This window comes from Urocitellus parryii, chromosome 8 (genome assembly GCF_045843805.1).
Source record: "Urocitellus parryii isolate mUroPar1 chromosome 8, mUroPar1.hap1, whole genome shotgun sequence".
Lineage (NCBI taxonomy): Eukaryota > Metazoa > Chordata > Mammalia > Rodentia > Sciuridae > Urocitellus > Urocitellus parryii.
The window spans coordinates 116,730,731-116,753,450 of NC_135538.1; the positions used below are offsets into that span (position 1 = coordinate 116,730,731).

General features: G+C 50.7%; 4 protein-coding genes across 5 annotated transcripts; 2 read left to right on the plus strand and 2 right to left on the minus strand.

The window, feature by feature from the left end:
• The first annotated feature begins 604 nt into the window (after positions 1–604).
• On the plus strand, positions 605–8,871 carry Rgl2 (ral guanine nucleotide dissociation stimulator like 2). Of its 2 annotated transcripts, none has more exons than XM_026383428.2 (18): positions 605–719; positions 944–1,140; positions 2,549–2,632; positions 2,888–3,066; positions 3,215–3,265; positions 3,351–3,648; positions 3,913–4,164; positions 4,245–4,348; positions 4,438–4,522; positions 4,600–4,668; positions 4,864–4,938; positions 5,610–5,642; positions 5,745–5,884; positions 5,973–6,068; positions 6,150–6,261; positions 6,369–6,662; positions 7,091–7,205; positions 7,330–8,871. In XM_026383428.2, exons 2-18 carry the CDS (start codon positions 985–987, stop codon positions 7,539–7,541), a joined length of 2,355 nt encoding a protein of 784 aa, XP_026239213.2. In that variant the 5' UTR covers positions 605–719; positions 944–984; the 3' UTR covers positions 7,542–8,871. The 2 variants fall into 2 exon arrangements, with proteins under 2 accessions (XP_026239213.2, XP_026239214.2); XM_026383429.2 differs by having other exon boundaries at positions 5,763–5,884.
• A 154-nt stretch (positions 8,872–9,025) lies between these two features.
• Pfdn6 (prefoldin subunit 6) lies at positions 9,026–10,302 on the minus strand. The gene is made up of 4 exons (XM_026383617.2): positions 10,011–10,302; positions 9,702–9,772; positions 9,496–9,620; positions 9,026–9,243 (listed from the first exon to the last, which is right to left on the minus strand). The coding sequence occupies exons 1-4, from the start codon at positions 10,072–10,074 to the stop codon at positions 9,114–9,116; spliced, it is 390 nt and encodes a 129-aa protein (XP_026239402.1). The 5' UTR covers positions 10,075–10,302; the 3' UTR covers positions 9,026–9,113.
• Positions 10,303–10,686: 384 nt separating this feature from the next.
• Wdr46 (WD repeat domain 46) lies at positions 10,687–20,513 on the plus strand. The gene is made up of 15 exons (XM_026383601.2): positions 10,687–10,803; positions 10,901–11,113; positions 11,221–11,301; positions 11,439–11,551; positions 11,939–12,026; positions 12,261–12,322; positions 13,043–13,147; positions 13,254–13,404; positions 13,518–13,653; positions 13,974–14,073; positions 19,004–19,317; positions 19,451–19,545; positions 19,711–19,806; positions 19,936–20,049; positions 20,267–20,513. The coding sequence occupies exons 1-15, from the start codon at positions 10,735–10,737 to the stop codon at positions 20,369–20,371; spliced, it is 1,842 nt and encodes a 613-aa protein (XP_026239386.1). The 5' UTR covers positions 10,687–10,734; the 3' UTR covers positions 20,372–20,513.
• Positions 20,514–20,583: 70 nt separating this feature from the next.
• B3galt4 (beta-1,3-galactosyltransferase 4) lies at positions 20,584–22,512 on the minus strand. Its single transcript, XM_026383602.2, has 2 exons — positions 22,425–22,512; positions 20,584–22,248 (listed from the first exon to the last, which is right to left on the minus strand). The coding sequence occupies exon 2, from the start codon at positions 22,223–22,225 to the stop codon at positions 21,077–21,079; it is 1,149 nt and encodes a 382-aa protein (XP_026239387.2). The 5' UTR covers positions 22,226–22,248; positions 22,425–22,512; the 3' UTR covers positions 20,584–21,076.
• Between the last annotated feature and the right edge of the window lie 208 nt (positions 22,513–22,720).

Consider the following 22,720-nt stretch of genomic DNA (forward strand, 5'->3'; position numbering starts at 1 on the left):
CAATCTCCGGTGGCAACAGTGCAGAGTCACACACCCAGAGGCTCCAAAGACGCCTTAAGCAAACGCTACCTGGAACCTCCAACGAGCCGCGAGGACCGGAAAGGCCCCAGAGCCGAGTCTCAACCGGATGTGGCGGCTTCCTGCCCCGCCCCCAGGGGGTGGGCGGGAACTGAGTGCTCCTCAGAAAACCTGGCGTGGATTCGGTCCGTTGCACTCGTGGGTTGGGGCTGGGAGTGTAACCTTGTGGGGTGCAGTAACCGGGTCTTTTCCCGGCTAAAGCACTTTCCGCAATAGTGTTGGCCTTGTTCTTGCTGGTGAAACGAATGTCAAATTCTGCTCCTGCCCTCCTCCGGAGGCTGGAGACTGGAATTTTTATTCCAATTCAGTGAGGAGCGATGTGAGCTCCAGAATCCTGGAGAGGAGGGGCGGAGGACAGTGGAGGTGGGGACCCGAGCCCCTGCGTCTCGGCCCCAGGACGTCCAACGTTCCCCTAGTCCGCGGCTCTGGCTCCTGTCCTCACTTCCTTCCCTTTTTGGCTCCTGCTCTCGGAGCGGGCGGACGCGGGGGGGAGCGGAAAGGGCGGGAGGGCCCGGGAGCCCCGCGGGGGGGTGTAGGGGGGTGCGGAAAAGCCGCGGAGGGGACTCGGTCCAGGGACTCTGTAGAGGGCCGGAGACCGACAGGAACAGCGGCCCGGGACCCGCGCTGCCCCCACTGAGCAGGTCAGAGCCAGAGCACCGAATGACCCTGCCCGTCCTGTACTTGTGACCCCCTCATCCCTAAAATGCACCAAGGGCCCTCGTTTTCCACCCCTATTTTGCTCCCTCCCTCAGCCTTCCTGCAGGACTCCCATCCGGTTACCTTTACACTCACCCGCATTCTTTCCCTGTCCCGCTCCCCCACGCCCGCCTGACTCCACCCCACCCCCATCCCCGTCTCTCCCCAGGCGCCCCCATGGCCCGACCCCGCTGATTCCTTCACTTGGCCATGCTCCCGCGGCCCCTGCGGCTGCTTTTGGACACGAGCCCCCCCGGGGGAGTCGTGCTGAGCAGCTTCCGGAGCCGAGATCCCGAAGAGGGTGGGGACCCAGGTGGCCGGGCCGTGGGCGGGGGGCAGGAGGAAGAGGAGGAGGAAGAAGAAGAGGTGAGACGCGGGTGGTGGGAAGCAGGGGCAAACATATTTCGGAGACTCTCCGCCTTTCTCTCGGTGTCTCTGGGTTCCTACAGCGCTTCCTCCCTGCCTCAGTCATTTTCACGCCTATTGCTGTGTATCTGTCTTCCTGAAGCGGGGAGTCCTGGAGTCTCTGTCTTCTCTGTCAGTGTGACTCAGGATCTGCCCGCAGGAACCTGCCTTGTTCCAGTCTGGAACGTCTGGCTGGCAGTCCCTACGGGGCTCTGGGCCTCTCTGCCTTTGCCTGCCTGAGTTTGTCTCCCGGGGTAGCTGTGTCCTGGTCCCGGTCTTCCTCATTTTTGTTTGGAGGGGAGGGGTTTGTTTCCACAGTAACCAATTCCTCAGACTCTGGGATTGGGGAGGGAGCCCTCAGATTTCGTGACCCCTCCCTCCTTCCCTCCCTCTCTCCTCCTCTTCTACCCTTGATGTTAGATAGAGGCCGGGAAGCCTGGGTTCTGGGACCTGGAGGGACAATCTCAGCTGGGTAGAGTGTGGTTATCTGTTTTCTCTAGGGACTAATGGTGGTGGCTAGAAGCACGGTTTGGAGCTTCAGGAAGTTAGATTTTTACCCCACTTTGATGGTGCTTGGGATCTAACCCAGGGCTCTGCATGCTAGGCAAGCGCTGTACTACTGAGCTACATTTCCAGTCCCAGATGTTATATTTAAGGCCCAGAAGCCCTGGACTCCTGGGTCCAGACACTGGGTGAAGGCGGGGTGACTAGCAGGGCTGGTTTTTCGGGACCGGCCAGGGGGAGGGGCTGAGACCACGTGACTCTGAGTCTACCAGCCTCTCCCCCACCATCATTCCCACTTCCCCTTCTCCTTCCAGTACTGGGATTGGAGCAGCCACCTTCAGGGGGGGTCCTCAGGGCTGGGATAGTGGAAGCCCCACCCGAGAGACCTGGGGAAAGGGGGCCTAAGGGGACAGACTAATTCTTCTGGCTTGTCCGGTTTTTGGCGGGGAGGGCGGGGCACGCTGCTGTGCCTGTGCCTGATTTTTCTGCTTCTCAAGGTCTCTGGCTCTCTGCCTGTTTCTCTTCCCTCTTCTGCCCTTTGTACCCTGCTTTTTACTGTGCTGGGGTTCAGCTCTGGGGGGAAGGGGCATTGGGGATTTCCAGGATCCTGGTTTCTGCGTTCCATCCAATCCCCCACTGCAACCCCCCCGACTTTACCGGGTCCTGAGGCTGCTGGGGGGGGGCTGTCTGGGCCCCCGTGGGGGAGACCTGGGGTCACCAGCCCCCCCCACCCCTCGCACTCGTTGGTACTGTCCCCCTCCATCACAGGTGAGGGGTACAGAGGGAGGAGCAGGGCCTGGGGTGAGAGGGAGGGACAATGGAGATGGTATGGAGTTATCTGACTTCCTCTTCCTTGCTCCTCCAGGCCCCTGTGTCTGTCTGGGATGAGGAGGAGGATGGTGCCACCTTTACTGTCACAAGCCGCCAATATCGGCCTCTTGATCCCTTGGTGAGATCATGACTTTGGCTTCTCACCTCTGACCCCTCGTGTCCCAGTCCCTTTCCTCTGGCTGACTTTCTGACCAGAGTACGGGTTGGAGGTCCAGAGCCTACCACTCTGCTGTGTGACATAGGCTAAGTCCTTTGCCCACTTTGAATCTCATCAAAATGATTCTGGATCAACTTCTAAGTCTGGAATTGTCCCCAGATATCTAGGGGGCAGTGTTGAAGGAAAGGCCAGTGACCAACTGTCTGTGTCCTCCAGGCCCCCACACCTCCACCACGGTCCTCCCGACGGCTCCGAGCTGGCACCCTGGAGGCTCTGGTCAGACACCTGCTGGATCCCCGGACATCAGGGGCTGACATGACATTCATGTCAACCTTCCTAGCCACCCACAGGGCCTTCACCTCCACGCCTGCCCTGCTTGGGCTTGTGGCTGACAGGTCAGGGTCATAAGGAGCCAAAGGTCACGGAGGTGTTTTCTAAAGCTGGAACATCCATCCAAAGGAGTCAGAGCCATGAAGGGGGTGGGCAGGGGCGGAGGTGGTTGAGGGAGTTGGAAAGATGCACAGATAAGTTCTCTCCCCTCAGGCTGGAAGCCCTTGAGTCTCATCCTACTGATGAGCTAGAGAGGACAACAGGGTGAGTGATCCTATTCTCAACCTCAGTCTCCTCTGCCCAAGCTGTGGCTGGACCTCTGACCCCTGGCTGATTCCCCGTCTCCCAGGGTAGCCATCTCTGTACTGTCAACCTGGCTGGCCTCTCACCCTGAGGATTTTGGCTCTGAGGTCAAGGGTCAGCTTGACCGGCTTGAGGGCTTCTTGCATCGGACAGGGTATGCAGCTGGGGAGGGTGTTGGGGGGGGCAGCGCTGACCTCTTCCGCAACCTCCGGTCCCGGGTGGACCCCCAGGCCCCCGACCTTCCTAAGCCCCTGGCCCTCCCCGGCGACCCCCCTGCTGACCCCACGGATGTCCTGGTGTTCCTCGCTGACCACTTGGCCGAGCAGCTGACCCTGCTAGATGCGGTGAGACCCTGACCTTTGATCCCTATGTCCCTTGACCCCTTACTAACCTCTCCTTGACTCCAGATCCTTGTCCTTGCTTCCACCCCATTCCTAATCCAGTTCCTAGCCTCCTCCATCTACTGTTTTGACTTTTTCCCTTGGTGGTTACCCTTTCAAACCCTGTACCCTTCTGGTTCCCTGGCCACCTGAGATCCTCAGATCCCTGGTATTGGAAGGCTCAACTCACTTGACTGTGAACTTTAACCTTTGCCCTCTGCCCTGCAGGAACTGTTTCTCAATCTGGTCCCCTCTCAGTGCTTGGGGGGCCTGTGGGGTCACAGAGACCGGCCAGGACATTCCCATCTCTGCCCATCTGTCCGAGCAACTGTCACACAATTCAACAAGGTGGCAGGGGCTGTGGTTAGCTCTGTCCTGGGGGCCACCTCAACAGGAGAGGGACCTGGGGAGGTGACCATACGCCCACTTCGACCTCCCCAGAGGGCCCGGCTCCTAGAGAAGTGGATCCGTGTGGCAGACGTAAGTAAGGATTGTCCTGTTGGGGACCATGGTGTGGAGAGGGGTCCCACAGCCTTGGCTTTCCTCTTGGACTCCCACAGGAGTGCCGACTTCTCCGAAACTTCTCTTCAGTTTATGCTGTTGTGTCAGCCCTGCAGTCCAGCCCCATCCATAGGCTTCGGGCAGCCTGGGGAGAAGCAGCCAGGTGGGGAGGCCAACGAGCTGGACTGAGGGTGGGAAGACAGGGTGACTAAGACAGGCCTGTCCTCAGGGCCTTTGTTCTCCTTCCCCCAGGGACAGCCTCCGAGTCTTTTCTAGCCTCTGCCAGATTTTCTCTGAGGAGGACAATTATTCCCAGAGCAGGGAGCTCCTCCTGCAGGTGAGGCCCTATTATCTGGCATACCCAAACTTTCTTGTGCCTACTTGCCACATATCTCCTTGTTTTGTCACCACCAGGAGGTGAAACTGCAGCCCCCTCTGGAGCCACACTCCAAGAAGTCCCCGAGGTCTGGTTCCCGGGGTGGGGTGAGTGATTAGCAGAGGGTTGGGGAGAGGTATGGAGTGCCTTCATAGGGAGAAGTCTGAGGGGTGGGAAGGGGAACCATAGGTGATTGAGGAGAATAAAAAGTTGTTCTCAGAGGCAATGAGGAGGGAAAGTATGGAGGGATATAGGATCCTTAGGCCAGAGACAGGGCCTCTGATCCTGACGTCTAACTTCAGGGTGTGGTCCCATACCTTGGTACCTTCCTGAAGGACCTCGTGATGCTGGATGCAGCCTCCAAGGATGAGCTGGAGGTCAGTGGTTTGTGTTTGCACTGTAATGATGTAACAAGGGGCCTTACAGTCAGGTAGACCTCCCTCCAAAAGGAGCTGGGAGGCCTAAGCAGCTGAGCCCAGGGTTCTGGAGCCAGGTTGCTGGGCTCTGGTTCTGTTTCTGTGACAAGATGCTTCACGATTTTGTTATCTGTAAATGGGAAACTAGTGGCAATATCTATATCAATCTATTATTTATGAGTTAAATGGATTCATATTTGTTAGGTACTTATAGCATGCTTGAAATGTTGGTATATAGAATTTGTTAATTAAACAAGTACTGAGGACTGGGGAGTAGCTCAGTAGGAGCTTACCTGCCTAGCATGCACTAGGCTCTGAGTTTGATCCCCAGCACTGAGAAAACAACAACAGATACCTTGAGCAAGTTCCTTGTCCTTTCTGAGCCCCATTTTCTCATCTGTAAAGTAGACACGTTTTTTACCTGAGTTATTAACTTAAAGGGTTAAATGGAGTGCTTAGGGCATGAGAGAGATAAGGAAGTGGGACAGGAAGGATGGAAGAGTCAAAGAGGCCAGCGGAGTGTAGTGTTTATGGGTTGGATGTGGTGGTGTGGTGTTTAGGAGAGGGAACATTCTCTCTGTTGCTTGGAAGGCAGGGTTAAGACTTTTACTCTTATCCCATTGTCCTTGCAGAATGGTTACATCAATTTTGACAAGCGTAGGAAGGTGAGAGGAATGCGTGGGCTGGATGTTGGACATCTTTATCTGTGTCCCAAGAAGAGAATGAGGGGGGAAATTGGGGGTCCCTGAGAGTTTTGGCTCCTGCAGTTGAGGACTCCTTCCCAGGAGTTTGCTGTCCTTTCTGAGTTGCAACGGCTCCAGAATGAATGTCGTGGCTATGACCTTCGACCTGACCCTGATATCCAACAGTGGCTCCAGGGGCTCCAGCCACTGACTGAGGCTCAGAGGTGACTGGCTGGATGAGGTTGGGAGTTCTGTCTAGGTACAGGGGCTTGGTTTCACATCCTGACCTCTACCCTTTGTTCCCTTCCCCAGTCATCATGTGTCCTGTGAGGTGGAACCACCTGGTACCAGTGATCATCCTGCCCCACGGGTGCTTCGGCCAACACTAGTCATCTCGCAGTGGACAGAGTGAGGGAGTCAGCAGCTGGGGGGTGGTTCCTTGGGAACTTGTCATTCTTCTCTGATCCTCCCAATTTCCTGCCACTGTAGGGTTCTGGGCTCTGTTGGGGGCCCCACCCCACTTGTATCCTGGGACCGGCCCGGTGTAGGGGGAGATGAAGTTCCTGGAACACCTGCCCCTTTGCTGACCCGAATAGCCCAGGTGAGTTCTGCTCTTGACTTCTGGTTTTCACACTGACCCTGACTCTGTAAATGTGTTTTCCTTAACTTCCCTGTCTTCATGCTAGTCTTCCATGTCATTTGTCTTAGCATATGAAGTGGCCATCTGTCTCATCTCTGGATTCTGCCCTGGAAAGCAGTCCCTCCCTGCATAGTCCAGCTGACCCCAGCCACCTCTCGCCCCCAGCCTCCTCTCCTAGGCCCTCTCGAGGCCACCGCCGCTCAGCCTCCTGTGGGTCCCCATTGAGTGGGAGTACAGGAGAAGGAGCCTCCAGGGGAACTGGATATGGGGGAGGGGGATCTTGTCCAGGGGCCTCTGATTGCCGAATCATCCGAGTCCAGATGGAACTGGGGGAAGATGGCAGTGTCTACAAGAGCATCTTGGTGAGGAAGCCTGGGGCTGGGGCTGGGGGGTAAAGGATGGTGCTTTGTTGAACCAAAAATGTTGTCTTAAATTTGGGGAGCTAAATCGATTTGAATGTAGTTTTAATTTTGTCCTTTAGTTTTAGCAGTTTGGTTTATTTTGAAGGCTACTATGCATTACCTTGAACTTCTGAAAGTCATTTAGACTTCAGAACCAACAGCAATTACCCCACAGGGAAATAGCCCTATCTCATGGGACACCATTTGAGCTTGTTTTTAGGGTACAGGGAACCACCATATTGGGTTTCCTATTAATTTTTAAAGTGTTAGACACAGGTAAACCTGTTTTTTTTGTTGTTGGGTAGGAGGTTGAAAGATAGTAGGTTGGTAGGATGGGAAATGGATCATTATAGTTGATTTATTGCTCTTTTGGTCTCCTGTCCTGCTAGGTGACAAGCCAGGACAAGGCTCCAAGTGTCATCAGTCGTGTTCTCAAGAAAAACAATCGTGATTCTGCAGTGGCTTCAGAGTTTGAGCTGGTACAGCTGCTACCAGGGGAGCGAGGTCAGAGGCCAGGAGGGAAAAGAGACTTATGGGGGGACTGGTACCCATCAGTAGAATGCTTCAACAACTGGGTGGTTGTTGGAGGGGATGACTATTTATGTTGACACCCACCTCTGATCTACAGAGCTGACCATTCCACCTTCAGCTAATGTCTTCTATGCTATGGATGGAGCATCTCATGATTTCCTCCTCCGACAGCGGCGAAAGCCCTCCACTGCCACACCGGGTTCTGCCAGTGGCCCCTCTGCCTCAGGAACTCCCCCAAGTGAGGGTGGAGGGGGCTCTTTTCCCAGGATCAAGGCCACAGGGAGGAAGATTGCACGGGCACTATTCTGAGGAAGAAGCCCTATTGGCTTACAGAGGTCATGGTGTTCAAACCAGATGTGGGTAGCCATCCTGAATGGTGTCAGTTACATCACATTGGGACAAATTCTGAAAGGTGGCTAGCCACCCTGGGGCAGTGAAGTGCCACTCATTTATCAGGCAGCAGAGAAATTCAGCCATGTGGGAGCTGGTAATCTTGTAACCAAGTCAGATACCTGTATACAGCTCCTCACCTCTCAAGAATACGGCACACAGAAAAGAGCACCAGTTTCTGATTCCTGCCACATCCTTGCATGTGAAAGGCCAAGGAAAGGCCTACAGGCTCTGAGCCCCAGGGCAGAGGGGAAGGCAAGAAGTAGGTTCTAGTGGGAATTCCTTTTCCCACTGTGGGGCTTCCTGTCACTGTGACAACACTAAGATAATAAACCAAAACACTACCTGAATTTTACTCCCCCGTCCTTGCGGTGCATATGAACTGGCTACTGGTAGTGGGGGTGGGGAATTTGATGAAGATGTACACAATGTTTTCTCCCATGAAAAGCTGCAAGTAAGGTATTGGTGGAAATGGTTTCCTTAGAATGATTTGTTTCCCTTCAGGAACTTCTCCACCCCTTATTCCTTTATTTACTCTTAAAATTCTTCTCTTCACTGGTCAGGCCTTATCAAGAGGTAGACACCAAATTAAAGTGATCTGTATAAAGGGGCTGGGGTCGTATCTCAGTGGTAGAGTGCTTGCCTGGCATGTGCAAGGCCCTGGGTTCAATCCCCAGTACCACAAAAACAAAGTGATCAGTATGGAGAACTACTGGGGGCAAATTTGTTAAGAAACAAGTTTAGGACAAATCAAAGAACAACAGTTTGTAGATAACACAAACTTGCAGGAGATTTAAATAAATTTAAGCTACATTCAGATAAACTTTAAGAGGCTAAAAAGAACTAAAAGAGATACCAGGGCCGTTTGGAGGCTGACAAGTATTAATAGCAAGGAGGCTAAACACATTTTTGTCCTGGGGTCCCAGATGAGAAAAATGTGAGTTTCTTCAATTAAACTGATCCCCCAAATATGCTATATCATGTATATCCTTCTCAGGCTTCTTAAAGGGTCAAGCTAGCCAAAATAAAGGAAAGTAAATGGTTGTATACACAGGCAAGCAGGTTTGAAACATTTCAGAGTAGTTTCAAGAAAAGAAGGCTCACTCTGTCAGATTCCAGTATCAAGAATCTGGACCTGGGCTGGGGATGTGGCTCAAGCGTGCGGCCCGGGTTCGATCCCAGCACCACATACCAACAAAGATGTTGTGTCCGCCGAGAACTAAAAAATAAATATCAAAAATTCTCTCTCTCTCTCTCCCCTCTCTCACTCTCTCTTAAAAAAAAAAAAAAAAAAAAAAAAGAATCTGGACCTAAGGGAGTAAGGCAGAAGGTGTATGTATAAGGTGAAAGGGCTGGGAAAGGTTGGAGACAATTATGACAGAAAGGGATGGTCAAAAACAGAGTCAAGTATTTTTACATTTTATTAGCTACAATACTATAGACCCTAGAGCTGCCTCATTCCCTCCCATCCCCTTTCCCCCAGCCATGGGGTCAGGCCTTTCCAGGAGCCCCTGCCTTTGCTGCCTGAGCCCGTTGAAACTCCTGTTGTAGCTGAGCAAGGGTCTCCCTCTGTTGCTCAGACTGTCGCTCAAGGTCTCGTAGCTGGGATTCGTATCGCTTACTGATGAAATGCAAGAGAAACAAGCAGAAAAGGAAAAATTAGTGGGACTTACCATTTTGAGAGGGTACTGAAGAAAGAAAGAAATTGTTGGAAAAGTTGAGATCTAAGGGACAGAGAAGGGGACCAAAGAGGAAGGAGCTGGGAGAACTGTATAACTGAGGAATATGATGGAGAGCCACTCTACACAGGTCCCTCAACATTTATACTCCAACAGTGTCAGTTGTGGCACAGGGTGGTAGAACAAAGACTTACATTTCAGCTGTTATATAGTCCAGTCTCTTCCCCACTGTGGCCCGAGCTTCCCCCAGCTCCTGTTTGACCAGCACAGGACCCAGAAGTTTAAAGACCACGTTGGACCCATCCAGCAGGGCCAGTTCCTAATGAAGGGGTGGAAAATATATCATCAGAACCACTGCCAATACAAGTCTCTTCTTAGCCCGTAAATCCCAGTCCCTCACCTCTTTTACGATATTATTTTCTGTTAGTTGTGCCTCAAGCTTCTGCCTCCCTGACATGGATTTACTCAAATCTGGGGGGTGGGAGGGAGGAAAGACACGATTAGAGACATCAAACATGCTGCTGACTACCACAACCCTTTCAGAAGAAAATGGATGTAATAATTAGACAAGGATGGGGTCAATGGTAGGGCAGAAAATTAAGGCGGGGAAGCGCCTGCACGCCATAGCCCGAATGGAGCGGTAAATCTTATTGGTATGGCTGGGTTGTGTATGCATTGGGGCGAGGCCACACCGAACCTGCTTCCTTACCTTTTTGTAGCTGTTGATATTTCTCCACTTCTCCCTGCAGCTTCTTTTGGATCAACTCAGCCATGGCGGGGACGAAAGCCTGCTGGGAGCTGGTTGGGGGGGCTGGGTCTCAAGCCCTGTAAGAAGCCCGACCTCCCTTTTCTGGCCGGGCCTGCGAAAATGACAGCTCTTGAAAGGCAGTCTCTCCTTTTCCGGGTTATCGACGGTATCCTCGTCCCAGGAGATGGAGAGTGAAACGAGACCCCAAACCCCTCGATCGAAACCCTGACCTACTCACGTTCTCCCTTCTGTATTAATAAACCCGGAAGTAAACAAGGAATTCTGGGAAAAGCATGGCGCCGGAAGCTACCATTTAATACATGCCGGGAAATGTAGTATCTAGTTCTGTCTTGTTTAATGAGCGGTCTTCTGCTAAAATGATTGTTCTCGGTAGTTTTAGAAAAGTTGAGGAACCGAACACAGAAAAGGAAATGCATTGTTACTTTGTCCTTGGCCTTCCACTTGCATTTGTTTCATTGCTCGGGTATGCTGCCCTTAGGAAGAAGCTGCCCTTAGGAAGAACCTGCTCCGCCCCTCAAAGGAGAACGTGCCCTCACTCAAGATGGCGCCAAGAGGCTTCAGATATGACCGGCGCTGATTGGATGAAGAGAAAGGACTTCCGGAAGTCTCAAGTTGACTGTGGGACTGCCAAGAGTTTTGCACGCGGATTGTTCGGGTGGGCGAGATGGAGACAGCCCCCAGGCCTGGCAGGGACGTCCCACTCAAGAAGGACAAACTTCAGGCCAAGAGGAAGGTAGAGACCTCCCTGAGTGGGAAAATAAGTTATTTGCTGCGGGGTCGGGAGTCAGGGCTTGGGCTGAGGAATATCAGGCCTTTTGATCTGCCCGTAGAAAACGCGGCGATACTGGGAGGAAGAGACTGCTCACACCGCTGCGGGGGCCTCTCCGGGGCCCCCTCGTAAAAAGAAGAGAAATGGGGAGCACCGCCTCCAGAAGCCAAAGAACACTCCCATCTCCAAGAAGTCTCGGATCTCCAAGAAGCCTCAGGTTCCAAAGAAACCCCAAGAACGAAAGAAGCCGGAGCCCCAGCGGAGCTTGTCCGGGGTGAGCCTAGGACCTGATAGGGTGGCAGGACAGATCTTTTATGCTTTGAGAGTGAGAGGTATGGGGTCAAACAGAGCCTGTACCTCATTGCCTCATTCCCATCCCAGGCCCAGGACCCATTTCCAGGCCCCGCCCCCGTCCCTGTGGAAGTAGCCCGGAAGTTCTGTCGTATTGACAAATCCCAAAAGGTGAGGACAGTAGACAGTGGGGAAGGATTGAGATTGGGAGTGTCTCTATGAGTTGGGTGGAGGCTGGCTGGACTGGGTCTCCCGTGAACCTGTCTATTCTTTGGTTCTTTACCTGTTCCTTCCCATCAACGTTGTAGTTAACACGTTTGAAGTCCAAAACCCGAAGCAAACTTGAGGTGGCTGAAGCAGAGGAAGAAGAGACAAGTGTCAAAGCTGCTCGTTCTCAGCTGCTGCTTGCTGAGGAACCTGGGTGAGTGGACCCCAACCTGACCTTCTCTAGCAACTGCTTTACAGAACTCTCCTTTGACAGTGTGTGTGTGTGTGTGTGTGTGTGTGTGTGTGTGTGTTTTGTACTGGGGATTGAATCCTTTTGAAGCTCTACAACTGAGCTATGTCCCCAATCCTTTTTATTTTATTTCATTTTATTTTATTTTTTGAGACAGGATCTCCCTAAGTTGCTTAGGGCCTTGCTAAGTTGCTGAAATTGGCTGTGAACTTTAGATTCTTCTGCTTCAGCCTGTCCACTTGCTGGGAGTACAGGCATGCATCACCACAATGGGCTCCATTCCTCATTTTTATGTTTTTATACCCATCTAATATTAGGAAGCTTTGCTGCAATTGTAATCATTACTTTCAGGTTTCTGGAAGGGGAGGATGGGGAAGACACAGCAAAGATACGCCAGGCTGATATTGTGGAAGCTGTGGATATTGCAAGTGCAGCCAAGGTGAGCTTGTGGAGGGAAAGGGGCCAGTGGGTTGATTGATGGTGCAGGAAAAGAGAGGAATGGTGACTTGGCAGAGGAAATTACCCAGGGGAGCTGATTTTTTTTCTTGATTTTCTTGATTGTGTATGGTGCTTGGGATTAAACCCGCTGCCTTGCATATGCTGAGCAAGCACTTGACCACTGAGCTACAACCCCAGGCTCTGGATACATTTTTTTACTCTTTTCCTTTTTCAGCACTTTGACTTGAATCTGCGACAGTTTGGACCCTATAGACTTAACTACTCTCGAACTGGGAGGTGAGACTGAATTCCAATCACTGGTGTTTGTGCATGTGTGTTTGTTTCTGGGGATTGAACCCAGGGCCTCATACATGTATGTCTAGCCCATGCTGTGCCACTAAACCATACTTTATACTCTTAGGCTCCAGTGACTCTTTTTTTTGAGTACCAAGGATTGAACTCAGGGGCACTCAACCACTGAGCCGCATCCCCAGCCCTGTTTTGTATTTTATTTAGAGACAGGGTCTCACTGAGTTTCTTAGCGCCTCGCCGTTTCTATGGCTGGCTTTGAATTTGGGATCCTCTTGCCTCAGCTTCCTGAGCCGCTGGGATTACAGGTGTGTGCCACTGTGCCTGGCCTCCAGTGACTCTTGAATTAAGATATGGATGTGTTTACTTAGCTATACCACCTGTGCCCTCTTCAGCTATATATGTATGAATGGGTTATTCATGAGGAGTGTGCACATTTGTCGTAACATATTTCTTCTCACTTGGAAAGAAGGAGCTTGTGTGAGGCACACCTTAAATTATCTGAGTCAGGGCTGGGGATGTGGCTCAAGCGGTAGCGCGCTCGCCTAGCATGCGTGCGGCCCGGGTTCGATCCTCAGCACCACATACAAACAAAGATGTTGTGTCCGCCAAAAACTAAAAAAAAATAAATAAATATTTGAAAAAAAAATTATCTGAGTCAGGGTGTTTTCCTACATTAATGCCTTACCTTTCCTTCATCTCTAACAGACACATGGCTTTTGGAGGGCGTCGGGGTCATGTGGCTACCCTTGATTGGGTGACAAAGAAACTCATGTGTGAGATCAATGTCATGGAGGCAGTGCAAGATATCCGGTCAGTGTCCTTGCTGTTGGTGGTCAGTGGGGGTGAGACAACCCATTTCTGATTGAATGATAGCCCCTGATCCCATTCCTCATTGACTACTCCTCTGTTCCCTCAGGTTTCTTCATTCTGAGACATTGCTTGCTGTTGCTCAAAATCGCTGGCTCCACATCTATGACAACCAGGGCATTGAGCTCCACTGCATTCGCCGCTGTGACCGAGTAACCCGGCTTGAGTTCCTGCCCTTCCATTTCCTTCTGGCTACAGCTGTGAGTGGCTGCAGAGCACAGGGACCAACCGGGTGGCAGCCCTTGGGAACATCATTCTCTTAAGGGAGACATGGGCAGTCAAAACTCACTCATTCATTGTTTTTCTCTCTCAGTCAGAGACAGGGTTTCTGACCTACCTGGATGTGTCAGTAGGGAAGATTGTGGCAGCTCTGAATGCTCGGGCTGGACGACTCAGTGTCATGGCTCAGAACCCTTACAATGCTGTCATCCATCTTGGACATGGCAATGGTCAGTTCTGACTTAGCTTGGTTTTTCAGACAGGGTATCACTGTTGCCTGGGCTGTTCTCTAACTCGTGGGCTCAAGTCATTCTCCTGCCTCTGCTTCCTGAATAGCTGGGACTATAGGTGCATGCCACTGCACTCAGCTCTTGGCTTAACTTTGATTTTCTGACCATCCTGACCTGCTTTTTAAAAAAATACTTTAATGAGTTCTTTAAAGTTATCCTTTTTATTTTTCTCTCTTGTCTTTGAAGCCCCATCTTCCCCAGGTTTAATAACTTCAGGGTTAGGTTTGTATTAATAATTCTAGATCTTTTCTTACTTCTAGGTACTGTGTCTTTATGGAGTCCAGCTGTAAAGGAGCCACTGGCAAAGATTCTCTGTCATCGTGGAGGGGTCCGGGCTGTAGCTGTGGATTCTACAGGCACGTAAGTCACTTATTTAGGGATGAGGTGTTAGGGATTGTGTCAGTCAGTTTTTCGTTTCTGTGACCAAAATACCTGAAAAGAACAACTTAGAGAAGGGAAAGTTTTATTTTGGCTTATGGTTTAAGAGGTCTCAGTCCATGGTTGGCCAATTCCATCACTCTGGACCTGAGGTGATGTAGGACATCATGGCAGAAGGATGTTGTGGAAGAAAACTGTTCACCTCCTGGCAGATGGGAAACAGAGAGAAGCAAGAGCCAGGGAAAAAATATGAACCCCAAAGGCACGCAGTGACTTACTTCCTCTAGTCACAACCTACTACCTATAGTTAACAACCAGTTAGTCCATTCAAATTAGGATGACTGATCAGGTCACATCTCTCACAATCTAATTATTTTGTAGCACAGAGCATAGAATTGAGTTCTTTGGTGAATTCAAAGAATGAAATCCACCCACAAGGATGAGAGCAAAGTAATAGGATTTATTAGAATAACAGAAAGTGGAGTTCCCAAAGGGATGGGCTCCAGAGAGAGATTCCAAAGAGTGGTTATTGTCTAGGGGTTTACATAGCTCTACAGGGTTCAAAGAGCTAGTTCCCTACCCACTCCTGGGTAAAGGCACTGTGTCCATGAACTCTTCACATGCCCTTTGGTCCAGTCAAATTAGATGTCTCTCTTTGTTGATGGGGTGCAGATACCAGACAGCAGATGTCCCACTATCAGTTTTTTCTGCCTAAACAGGAATCAGCCTGACCTTGATGAGGCCTGACTTGTGTCTGTATTTTCTCTCCCTCCTTGAAGGAGCCCAAGTTTCCTGCCTATTCATTTTAACCCTTTCTCCTGCCTTAATTTCACCTCTGAACATTCAATGCAGGAATTGAGCTTATTGGAGGACACCTCACATTCTAAACTATAACAGAAGTCACAGCTGGGCAGAAGGGTATGGAAGGCATTATGCCTTTAGTTCCACAGACTCAGGCTGCCTGGCTAGACATCCTGGATTTGCTACTGACCAGACATGTAAATGTGAGCACACAACAGTACTTCTGTGTGCCACAGTTTACTGATCCTAAGAGTGGGAATGTGAGTGTGGCCCAGGGTCAATAAACTTTTCCTTTAATAAGCTAGATAGTAAATATTTTAGGTTTTGCTTCACTAAAAGCTAAAATAAAAGATATTGTTTAAATAATTAATGAGGAGAAAATAGTTATCACAAATTTCTAAGCAGTGAAATTTAAAAATATAATGGTTTTTTTTTTTTTTTTTTTTTTTTTTTTTTTTTTTGTGGTGCAGGGCCTCATGAATGCTAGCAAATACTCTTCCATTGAGCTACATCCCCAGCTCTGAATATGGTATTCTTATATTACAAGTCTATTATATGGGAAGAATTGAGGATAATATTTGCTTATTTTGAGGATAATATTTGCTTAATTGAGGTTCAAGATTGGTTCCAAGTCATCAAATTTGACCACAAATGTTCATCTACTAATTTATCTTTTCACACAGGTATGTGATGAGATAGATGTATGCAAGGTGCCCAAAGGCCATGAATTATAACTGTGTCACTGAGACTTGTAGTTTACAGAGCAGCAGTGCAAATCAATAGGATGCTATGAACAGGGTTGGGGTTGTGGCTCAGTGGTAGAGCACTTGCCTAGCATGTGTGAGGCACTGGGTTCGATTCTCGGCATATTTTTAAAAAATGAAAAAGATGCAGGTTGGGGATATAGCTCAGTTGTAGAGTGCTTCCTCTGCACGCACAAGGCCTTGGATTCAATCCCCAGCACCACCAAAAAAAAAAAAAAAAAAATGGACAAAAAGATGTTATGTACAGCACCCCCTGAGTGGTGTTATAGTATGAAAGTTGCTATGCTGAAGTAAATGGTCTTGGCTGCAATAAAACTTTATTTGTGGATACAGAAATTTGAATTTCATAAAATTTTCATGTCTCAAAATATTATTTTGATTTCTTCATCCACTGAAAAATGTAAATCCTGTTCCTAGCATATGACTTGTATAGATGGTGAGCCAGATCTGCCCCTTGGGTGGCAGTGTGCTGAGCCCTAGTTTAAAGACTTCATAAAGCTGGTGTAGACTTTAGACACATAAAGTTTAGCACAGTGCCTAGCAAATAAGGAGTGTCGTGCTTAACATCATCAAAGATAGTCACTGTTGCTAGATGTGGTAGCATATGCTTGTAATTCATAGTAGCTCAGGAGGCGGAGGCAGGAATATTGCGAGTTCAAAGCCAGCCTTAGCAAAAAAGTGAGGTGCTAGGCAACTCAGTGAGACCCTGTCTCTAAATAAAATACAAAATAGGACTGGGGATGTGGCTCAGTGGTCGAATGCCCCTGAATTTAATTCCTGCTCCCCCTACCCCAATAAAAACGATCACTGTTTTCTGATCTAGCTGGTCATGTAAGAAGTGGGGGTGGTGTGTTTGCTTTGGATTTCTGCTGTTCCTGAGAGCGCATCTGCATTTTTACATCTGTTCTATCTGATCTGTATTTTCCTTTTAATTCCTTTTACTTGGTTAGGCATTCACAGGACATGTTGTGGGCTGGACTCTGCTGGGGTTCTGAGGTTATAGGGATGAGTCATTGCACCTGCCCTAGGTGGTGGTCCGTTTGCATTTTATGTAAACAACAACAACAACAACAAAACAGGTGGCTGTAGTTTATGAATGATTGACCAGGCGATGCATTTTGTTTCTATTCAGTTGCCTTCTCTTACCAGATTTAATGTGTCCATCACTGAATATGTCACTTAATTGTCACCTGACTCCCAAAGTTCCTTCTCCCATTTGCCCAGGATTTTTGTGTTGTCACCCAAAATTTGACTTCTTTGACCCCTGAAGCTAGGTACACAGCCCCCAAGTTCTTCAGCAATCTATATTATAAGAAATCAAAAGCACTATTTACTGAATGCTTTCTGGGTGCCCGGGCTCTGATACTTGCTTTGGTAGCATCACTTTGGTGGTACTCATGACCACCTCCGAAGTCCTAATGAACTTTTCTCAAGGCCCTCCTCGGGTGTTTTTCTCTCTGTATACTGTGGTCTCCTGTGGGCATGAGCAGTATAGCCAGTTTGTAGTCTTCCTGTCAGGTATTGTGGTCAGAATGATGTTTCCTACAGGCTCTTATCCTTTTACATTGCTGCTCAGGAGTCTTCTGCATTAAATACAGAGTATATAGCTTTACTTTTGTTTTAAAAGAAATCAGTAAGCAAATGCATGGGAAAAGATAAAACCCAGTGGTCACCACCTTAAGAAAGCCTTCAGGATTCTCCGACACCTTTGGCTGCCATAATTTTCTGTTGTGGACTAGTGTGATTTGGTTTTGCCCATTTTATTCCCTGTCTATGCCAAACTGGCTCTGGAGAGTGAGGGAGCCTTTCTGAGGTTTTCTGCCATTTGTGGGCCACTGGGCCTAACCTGTGACTTGCTACCCCTGAGCTGTCTAGGCCACCCACTTCTTTGCCAAGAGCTTGATCACTTCGTTCACTGAGGCCTGGATTTTAGTTAGCACCTTGGTGCTGAACAACTCTGGTCCTCCTTGATCTTAGGGACATCACTGCTTATCTTTGATTCCCCTCAGGAGCTCTTCAGATAAGCCTCACAGCTCCAAAGGTGAAGCTGACCTTTTCTACAAGAGGCTTTCTGGAAGCTTGTATTAGATTTGGCTTGGCTTGGCTTGGCTTCTGAAGGCTGAACTGCTTTTTGTAAGTGTAGTAGTAGCCTAAACTCCCATCTGGCTGTTGGGCTGGTATTTACCCAGGAGTCCCATAAATGGGTATGTGGTGGTGGTGAGCCTGCATATATGCTCCTGAGTTGAATTGTTGGTTCTCTCAGGGCGTGCCCTGTGTCCCAGGAGCCCTTGGTCATTCCTGGTTTGCACTAATGGTCTTTTGCTCCTGTTGTCAGAAGTGTCTAGCTAGGCTTCTATTGGGCTCCATCACAAGGCAAGTCTGCTCATAGGAAACCTTCAGTCTCCTTTTCCTGGGTTCACAGCCAAGGCCAAAAAGAATTTCTTTGGTCCATTGGAAAACATATGTCCCTGGTCTGGCTGAACTCCCTTTAGCCTCCCTGTTTGAGAAACAAAATGAACATGAAAATTCCAACCTTTTAAAGTAAACAACTTATGGAGTGCATGATTCCTTGAGAGGACTTGATCACCAGCCTTGCTGGGAAAGCAACTTTACAACTTTCTGAGTGGTTTTTCTCAAATCCATGTGGTCTTCACCTTGTGATCTGGCACTGCTAGATAAATGTTGGGATAATGATTTATGGTCTTCAATCTGACTTTAAGGAAACCCTACAGTTCATCCCCTCCTGGTTTCCCTCACCTTATTCCTTTCCACCCTTTCTTTTCTCCCTCTTTCCCTTCCTCCCTTGTATTTCCATAAATCCTGAAGACAAACCTCTGCTTCCATCTCATTGTGTGCATACTCTGGTGCTGGTGTATCTGGATTTGTTCTGTTTCTTGTGCTTTCTTGAGAATTATTTAGCACAGCCTAGCTAATTCTTCCTTTCCCAGGAAGGCTTCCCTGACCACTGCAGATGCTCTTTCCCCTTGCTGAGCTGCTCTACTGCCCTCTATGCAGTGGGACACCACATTTAAGTGCATACTGGCATTTGTTGTCATTAGATCCATGTATCCTGAAAGGGAAGTTTGGTGCTAGTACAAGGAAAGCAGACACAAAAGAAATGGGCCTTACTTGACCTCCAACTCCGACCATTTACTAACACAGATTGCCTTTCTCTGAGCTTTTTTCAGCTATAAAAGGAAAATAGTACAGAGTTGTGTGAAGCATAATGGAGTGTTTAATGTGATATTAGTGGTTACTACCGTCTTTTCCAGATCTGACACTTGGACTTGACCACAGGCCTTAGTAAACCCATAACAACAGACAAATTCATTCTCCATCTCCCTTAGGTACATGGCTACTTCTGGCCTGGATCATCAGCTAAAGATCTTTGATTTGAGAGGGACATTCCAGCCTCTGAGTGCTCGAACCCTGCCACAGGGAGCAGGACACCTGGCCTTTTCCCAGCGGGGACTGCTGGCTGCAGGAATGGGTGACGTCGTTAACATATGGGCAGGGCAGGGCAAAGCCAGCCCACCCTCCCTGGAAAAGTCATACCTCACCCACCGGCTCTCTGGCCATGTGCATGGTCTTCAGTTCTGCCCCTTTGAAGATGTGCTGGGGGTGGGGCACAGTGGAGGCATTACCAGCATGCTAGTACCTGGTAAGTGTGCCAGGGCATGGGGCATTTAGTGAATGAATTCTGGATGAAAGTTTGGGTGGCCCTGAGACAGCCAGGGGAGAGGCAAGGGACTAAGTTGGGTTGGAGATAAATGGCTCCATGCTCCTCCCTCCAGGGGCTGCCGAGCCCAACTTTGACGGCCTGGAGAGCAACCCATACAGGAGCCGGAAGCAGCGCCAGGAGTGGGAGGTGAAGGCCCTGCTAGACAAGGTGAGCTGCTCCTTGCTGGGGCAGGTGTCCCCCATGTGGCTTGAGGCTGGGGTAAGGACCTTCTTGGTGCTTTTGGACCAGGGGTCTTGGGAATAGTAGCTTCTCTGGCTTTTGTCAGGATCCTATGACCCCTTATCCATTCCTGTCCACCTATGACACCCCCAGGTACCTGCAGAGCTCATTTGTCTGGACCCCCGAGCCCTGGCAGCGGTTGATGTCATCACTTTGGAGCAAGAAAAGAAGGAACGGATAGAGAGGCTGGTATGGAGTGGCCCCTGAGTGCCCAGGCCCTTCCTCATCCCCACTTCCTCTCCCACCACAGGCCTATCCCCAGAAATGGTTCCCTCAGTCTGAGGCTATTGCTGATTTTGCTTCTGTTTCCTTCCTCAGGGATATGACCCTGAGGCCAAGACTGCCTTCCAGCCAAAGCCAAAACAGAAGGGCCGCAGCTCCACAGCGAGCCTGGTGAAGAGGAAGAGGAAGGTCATGGACAAGGAGCACAGGGTAATAGCGTGCGAGGGGTCCAGATTTCCCTCTGGCTGCACCCACCTCATGCATGTACCTTGGGCTTTGTCAGTCCACCACTGCTCACCTGGCCCTGTGTCCTCTACCCCCCTTCTCTTTTTTTCCTTTTTGGTGGTGCTGGGGATTGAATCCATGGCCTCAGTCTACCAACTGAGCTATATCCCCAGTCGCGCTCCAACCCATCTCTTGTTCCCAGGACAAAGTCAAGCAGAACATTGAACAGCAGCAGAAGCAGCAGAAGCAAGAGAAGGCCAAGCCCAAGGGGAGCCGGCCATCTGCCCTGGACAGATTTGTGCGTTGAGCCAGGCTTCAGGGTGGCGTGGGATCACCTGTATGGAAATGGCTATTCCCTAGAATAAAGTGACAGTGTGCCCTCTTTCCCTACTGGTGTTGGACACCTGGCTCCTTGGGTGGTTAAGTATTAAAGAAGGTGGGACTTTTTTACATGGGTCTGGATCTTCCTGTGCACCTACTCCCCTCTTCCTTGTCCAGAGTGGGACTGTTCTAGGCTCAGGGGTCAGTGTCCTGCCTCCATCCCTGTCCTATACCTTATGAATGCTGTGGCTTTTGCCTTGTCTATTAGGGGCTTTCCTCCCCAGAGGGGCCATCCTCTCTCTCCCTTGGCCCTAAGAATGTCCTTATCCAGGAGGCTTAGAGCCTCTTAGCTCTCCAGGTTTTTGTTCTGGGAGTCCTGGTGAAGACACAATGCATTTGAACAGTTGGAGAGACAAGTTTATTGGCGGGCTCTTGTGCCTCTCCTGCCCTGGCTGGAGGGAATTACCAACATTTTCCCCCTCTCGTTGGTGATCATCTTTGGGGCTGGCAGACCAAGCCCCTACATTTAGTCTGGATCACGATCTTTGGTGACAGACTGAGGGTCGGTCGGGTATGAGGAAACTAATTAGCTGCAGCCAACTAGGGCTCCTGCTTTGGGCCTGGGAAAGAGGTATTTTTTGGGGTGCTGGCTGGACCCACAGTTCCTCAGTCCCCTCATGGCCCCACACACTCAGCTGTGCCTCCAGGCCATCATCCGACACCGCAGGATGCCTAGGACTCCCTGGAGCCAGGAGCAAAAGGGTGTAGTCCTTTCCCCATCCAGTCCGCTCACCAACTTCCAGGCTTCCTGCATCTTCCAGGGATCCAATTTGTGGGACGTCAGCAGGAATTTCCCATAGCAGCACCGGTCCAGAGGATAGTGGGTGGCACCAGCCAGCTTCACACAGTGGGTTGGGGCAAGGCCTCCTCGTCGTGCACTTACCCCCACAAAGACATCCTCCAGTGGCAGAGGGGGTGTCCGACTGGCCACCTTCAGAATGAGCTGCACAGCAGAAACTGACAGCACATACCCTGTACCAGAAGCATAGGGTGGAAAGGGGCCCCAGGTGGGAGGCCACTGCTCTTCTGATACTCTGTGCCTGTCCCCGGGTGTCCGAGAAGGTTTCACCCTCCAATGTACCCGGCCTAGGTACAGAAGTGGCACTGCCTGACTCCCCAGTGCCTGGCTTTCTGGCTCTTTGTTTACAGCAGCAGCTGATCTCTGGGGCTCCACACCCCTTTCCCATTGCTCCCCAGGACCCCCTCTCAGGATCAGTTCTGACACCAGCTCAGGAACGTTGACATAAACATCATCGTCTGTCTTTAGGACGTAGCGGGCCATGGGGCAGTGTTTGTTGACCCAGTTCAGCCCACTGAGGGTCTTGAGGGTCAGGTTGCGATAGGAATCCTGGAAAGCGGCCTGCAAGATGTCCCCTTGGGCCGCTGACTCCCATGCCAGATTATTCTTCTGGGCACCACTGTTGGGATGCTGCTCATTGGGCTCTCCCAGCAGAAAGAGTGTCTGCACCCTCAACCCTTGGGCCTCGCGCAGTCCGCCCCACGAGGCCCTAATGGCATTTCTCTGGTTCAGGTTCTCCGGGGCCGTGCACACCAGGATTAGCAAGAATGGAGGGGCGCCGGGCCCACTGCAAGCCTCCTGGTTGGGGATCAAGAGGCGGGGCAGGGCCAGCGGCGGCCCCGGCAAGGCGGGGGCTGGGAGCAGGGATGCTAGCGAGAGGCTCAGCAGCTCCTCCCCCACCCCTGAAGGCCCAAAGAGGGTCCAGACGATCACCAGCAGCAGGGTGGCAAGGAGAAAGCGCCGAAAGAGGCTGAGGGGCATGGTGTGACGCGGTCAGAGAGGATCTGGAGGGAAAGGAGGGCGGTTAGAGGGTGGAAAGCCCGGCTGGATAAGCAACCGCAGCCGCGCCGGGGATGGGGGTAGGGAGGTTGCAGGGCGTGTGGCAGGTACCAACGCACCACAAGGGGTGTGGGGAAGTAACCCGGCGGCAGACCACTGCTATAGCTGTGGGGACCGTTACCTTGTCGCCCCGGCCCCGCCGCCACCAAGCTCGGCTCCATGGCTGGCCCACTGCAGTGCCTGCCGCCCCTTCCCCGCCTTTCTCCCAGTAATGCGCTGCGTTCCCATCATCCCCCGCGGAAGGAAGCGGTGCACAGGATACACGCCCGGTCTGGAGCAGCAGCATGGCACGCGTTGCGCCAGGGGGAAGAGGACCCAAACGCCAGCCATTTATTGCCCCAAGTCAGGATTTTGGGCGTACCAGGTTACCCCAATTTCCCCATTGAAGATTTCATCCTTTAAAAACCGTAGACAAGC

Excerpts from the sequence above, each read along its gene's own strand:
- Wdr46 (XM_026383601.2), top strand. The coding sequence starts at position 10,735 with ATGGAGACAGCCCCCAGGCCTGGCAGGGACGTCCCACTCAAGAAGGAC. Across the intron at positions 11,552-11,938 it reads CTGCTTGCTGAGGAACCTGG|GTTTCTGGAAGGGGAGGATG; the intron begins GTGAGTGGACCC and ends CATTACTTTCAG. Across the intron at positions 12,323-13,042 it reads AACTACTCTCGAACTGGGAG|ACACATGGCTTTTGGAGGGC; the intron begins GTGAGACTGAAT and ends CATCTCTAACAG.
- Pfdn6 (XM_026383617.2), bottom strand. The coding sequence starts at position 10,074 with ATGGCTGAGTTGATCCAAAAGAAGCTGCAGGGAGAAGTGGAGAAATAT. Across the intron at positions 9,773-10,010 it reads ATATCAACAGCTACAAAAAG|ATTTGAGTAAATCCATGTCA; the intron begins GTAAGGAAGCAG and ends CCCACCCCCCAG. Across the intron at positions 9,621-9,701 it reads AAAATAATATCGTAAAAGAG|GAACTGGCCCTGCTGGATGG; the intron begins GTGAGGGACTGG and ends CCCCTTCATTAG.
- B3galt4 (XM_026383602.2), bottom strand. The coding sequence starts at position 22,225 with ATGCCCCTCAGCCTCTTTCGGCGCTTTCTCCTTGCCACCCTGCTGCTG.
- Rgl2 (XM_026383428.2), top strand. The coding sequence starts at position 985 with ATGCTCCCGCGGCCCCTGCGGCTGCTTTTGGACACGAGCCCCCCCGGG. Across the intron at positions 3,067-3,214 it reads CTTGGGCTTGTGGCTGACAG|GCTGGAAGCCCTTGAGTCTC; the intron begins GTCAGGGTCATA and ends CTCTCCCCTCAG. Across the intron at positions 6,663-7,090 it reads GTGTCTACAAGAGCATCTTG|GTGACAAGCCAGGACAAGGC; the intron begins GTGAGGAAGCCT and ends CTGTCCTGCTAG.